The 4,221-nt window shown below is 35.7% G+C and overlaps 1 protein-coding gene across 1 annotated transcript; it reads right to left on the bottom strand.

The window, feature by feature from the left end:
* Positions 1-237: 237 nt before the first annotated feature.
* On the bottom strand, positions 238-3,049 carry LOC132614322 (ankyrin repeat-containing protein At5g02620-like). Its single transcript, XM_060328736.1, has 3 exons — positions 2,288-3,049; positions 1,095-1,573; positions 238-925 (listed from the first exon to the last, which is right to left on the bottom strand). Exons 1-3 carry the CDS (start codon positions 2,919-2,921, stop codon positions 419-421), a joined length of 1,620 nt encoding a protein of 539 aa, XP_060184719.1. The 5' UTR covers positions 2,922-3,049; the 3' UTR covers positions 238-418.
* Between the last annotated feature and the right edge of the window lie 1,172 nt (positions 3,050-4,221).

Here is a 4,221-nt window from a genome sequence, read left to right as displayed (position 1 = left end):
TGATGCTTATTAAGCACTTATAATTAGATGACCCAAAAATGTACTTATCCATATTCAAGCATATGTATATAAGGAAGTATTAGGTCAGGATGCACTTAATTGCATGTTTGTACCTCATAAAATTAAAATAAGTACGAAAATCATAAGTATCCTAAAACTTTGATTGTTTTGTAGATTCAGATGATATCCAATCATCTTGACCTCAACAAACAAATCATCATACTACGATATACATTGATCATTCATGGAAACTGGTACATTATTATCATGTAGCACTATTTTAATAATATGGATATTACTTTACAAGATTATGTCTACATAAGTTGGCATACACGTGCAACGCACATGCCGAGAAACTAGTACATAACAGAGAATTCTAAAAGTTATTTATATACAGCGCGAAGCGCGGACATGTTTTCTAGTAGTATATAAGAGCCCTTCCATGTTTTCTAGTAGTATGTAAGAGCCCTTCCACATCGAATACAAACATAAAACCGAAAAGTGACACAGAGCACATGACACAGGCAGCTATGGCTAGGCCTTGGGAAGGACGTAGCACAACATACAAGCCAGTCGTAAATGCTATCATCATTGCTACCATAGCAATTGTGATGAATATTGCAGCCCACATGTAACGATAATACGTCATAGTCCCTCGCTTAAGGGATGCAATGAAGTGCAGAATTACTGCAAACGTAGAAAATATCATGGCAAGTGTATCAGCTACCACGAACGCTTGGAAGGCTGTTTTCCTCGATAAGATTGCCGTGCCTTCATTTGGAAAATCGTCCTCATATCCACCAGGAATGGTGAAGCCAGCAGCGAAAGCAATTGTCACTATGAGTGTAGCCACTAGCAAATGTGTGTTTATTCTGTCTGTCCAGGAGTCTTTGTCTTCTGCGAGTTTATTTTTTACTTCTTTCCCCTGAATAAAAAATAATTAACGTTTTCTATTAATCACTTTTCCAACTACTGCATAGGTTCAAAAAAATCCTAATTAATTGTTCCTCCTGTTAAAACTTACTTAGTTTTTTTTTTTTCTTTCTACTAAAAGGAAAGAAAGAGTATTGCAATATGGTATTAAATAGTGTTACCCGCCACCATAGATTTGTTTCATCCAAGTATGGGTGATGTATGACGACGCCTGGGTCACTTGACTGTTCAGCATGGTGGTCCAAGACAGATTGCAGAATGTTGAATTGACCAAGATCAACAGTAGTTCGTACTCTCGTACTGCGATTTAGCCATGCAAGGCGAAGAGCATCATGGCCTTTACTTGTTACCGCCTCAGTAGAATCTGGACAATGTTCAATAATCTCTTTCGCGGCAAATGGCCTAGCATTAAGGGCTGCCAAATGGAGGGGTGTTTTATTGTCTTGTTTTATGGTTTCATATGCCATCCGTTTATCTTTCTTTAATAATGTCCTCACTGTCCGTGAAGTCCCTAAAAATGCCGCGAAATGGAGCGGACTCCATCCCTCATCATCTACTTGATTTATTAATTTTGGGTTCTTTTCTAGTATCTTTTCCAAGCATCCTGCTGGGTTCCTTCCTAGTATCATTTCCAAGCATTCTGCCCAAAGGAATAGTCCGAATAAGTTAAGCTCACGCGAGCCAATGTGAAAGAATAAATAATTAAAAACACACACACTGTATATATATTAAGAGGAGACCAAAGAAACTTTTTGCTGAAGTACTTGAACAAACAGGGCTTACCACAACTGAAATTGTTGACATTAAAATGATATACTTTATCAAATACGAAATTAAGTTTACTTGTTGCAATAATAATAATAATAATAATAATAATAATAATAATAATAATAATAATAATAAGTTGATCTTCAACTCTAGATCTCTAGTAAAACAAATCTGAATTAAAATTAAAAATTTGAATAACACAGGTAGAAAAGGATAATACTAGTGTTACAGAATATGAGTACCTTTTTTCTTTAAAAACGTAAGGATTCTACATAAACTAGTATTTGCATAATTGCCCAAGTTTTAATACTCATGAGTCATGATCAAATGCAAAAGGTAAATGGAAGTGAATATACAATCTTTTGTAGTTTTCCCCATTAAATGTGTAGCCCAGTTTCTCTATTACTGTATATAGTGTAATCTATACATCGTGCATAGGTGATGATATAAAAAGGATAAACAAAAAATGTTTAACCCATATTGACAAGGTAAAATAATTTTTGTATTTCCGAGTCACCAAAAAGATAATTACAGGTAACCTTTTATAAAATATTTAATTTATAATCTTGAAAATCAGACCGATTACCTGCGCCAATAGGTAAAAAATGGGAAATACCATAAGCACCATATAGGACTAATGCAGCTGCATGTAGCGCCGTAGTGCTGCAAGGGCCTTCATAGGATGGTGAACTGGAGTTGTCCAAGATCAATTCAGCAGAAACCTTGTCTTTCTTCTCCATAGCCAGAAATAGTGGACTTTTCGAAGCTTTGTTGGGCGGATGTGTGAAGTCAGCATCTTCTTTAACCAACATTTCCACCACCCGGTGACGCCTATGAATCACAGCTTCGTGCAAGGCCATGTTTCCATTACTGTTGGAAATCCTCAAGAGCTGGACAGGTTCAATACGACTTTCGCGGTCAGCTGAGCAATTTTTTTTCATGTAGCGAATAAGGGCTTCGATGAGATCGAAATGGCCTTTCCTAGCTGCCACATGAATACAAGTATCCTCATTAGAGTTCAAGCAGAATAACAGGTCTAGACCAACAATAGCAAGAAATTCCTCGGCTTCTTTGGGAGAGAAATCAGTGTAATGAGCTGCAATATGAAGGACCGTGTTCTTATATGGAGTTAACTGCGTGGTGAGCTGGCCCTTGTATTTTCTTAAGACCCTCATATCACTACTTTGAGCTGCTCTGTATAGCCCTTCATCCATTGGCATACTTGTAGACCTAAAGTGGAGTTTAATTATTCTCAAACTTTAAAGAAAATGGAAGTGACAATAAATATTGGAATTCTTCTTTTCTCAAGTTCTTGCAGGGATAGATGAATTCATTCATGGAATAATACTGCCACATTTATATAGGTGTGTGGATCACTGGCCTTGTCTTTATATTGGATAAAAAATGACTTACTAGGCTAATAAAGGAAGACTTATAGTTACAGGGTTTTTAAAGTCATGTATAATTTTTTTAGAAAGATTATTTACCAATTCGCAAAAAGATAACTTTAAGATAAAGAGTTGTTTAGTTCAATGAAATTAAAATAATTAGATCTAACCTTGTGAGTTGTAATATGCAAATACTGCCAAAAAAGAAATATTAGGCTCACTTTCATCAATATACTGCAAAAATGATACTATATTTATCTAGTGGAATAATATGATACAAGTACAACATATTAGTACGTGTTTATATCATGTAAATGTACACCGAGCAACATGATATCATACACCTTCACAATAAGCCCTATTTTATACATTAGCAGACTTAAATGTAATAGCATTTCATTCATTTTCCTTTACGGATGCTTAAAAATGCAATTACTTCCATATTTGTTGTTGAAATCGAATTTTGGCTCACCATATTTACACATATATACATATACATATACATACACATATACATATACATATATACACATATATACATACATATATATATATATGTATATATAAGTATTAATACAATCTGTTAGTTCAAAAAAGTCGGAAGAGTTTTTGGCTAATACAAGTAATTCAGAGGCGCCTCATTTTTTTCGTTGATTTAGGCCCCACTTGATTTGATTTTTCCCTCTTTTTCCTCTTTAGGCCTCACGTCTTTTTCTTCTCTTTTTAACTTTTCGGTCGTGATGGGGTTACACTACGGATCAACCCTTAGTTAATTTCTATTTGCCTTAGTGATAGACGAATTGACGCGACATCTTCAGGAGAAGGTGCCGTGGTGTATGATATTTGTAGACACTATCGTTTTGATTGACGAGACGCGCAGTGGAGTTAATAACAAGCTGAAAGTTTCGAGAATGACCTTAGAATAGAAAGATTTCAGGTTAAGCAGGACCAAGACGGAGTACATGGAGTGGAAGTTTAGTGACGTGACGCAATAGACAGATGTAGAAGTACAGATCGAGGCACAAGCTATACCCAAAAGAGGAAGTTTCAAGTATCTTGGGTCCATAATACAAGGGGACTAGGAGATTGACAATGATGTCGCATATCGTATTGGGGCAAGGTGGATGAAATG

This window comes from Lycium barbarum, chromosome 10 (genome assembly GCF_019175385.1).
Source record: "Lycium barbarum isolate Lr01 chromosome 10, ASM1917538v2, whole genome shotgun sequence".
Taxonomy (NCBI): Eukaryota; Viridiplantae; Streptophyta; class Magnoliopsida; order Solanales; family Solanaceae; genus Lycium; species Lycium barbarum.
This window is presented reverse-complemented; position numbering and strand designations above follow the sequence as displayed.

Coding starts and splice junctions, on each gene's coding strand:
- LOC132614322 (XM_060328736.1), bottom strand. CDS start 2,921: ATGCCAATGGATGAAGGGCTATACAGAGCAGCTCAAAGTAGTGATATG. Junction 1,574..2,287: donor TTTTTTACCTATTGGCGCAG/GTAATCGGTCTG, acceptor TCCTTTGGGCAG/AATGCTTGGAAATGATACTA. Junction 926..1,094: donor AAACAAATCTATGGTGGCGG/GTAACACTATTT, acceptor TTTTTTATTCAG/GGGAAAGAAGTAAAAAATAA.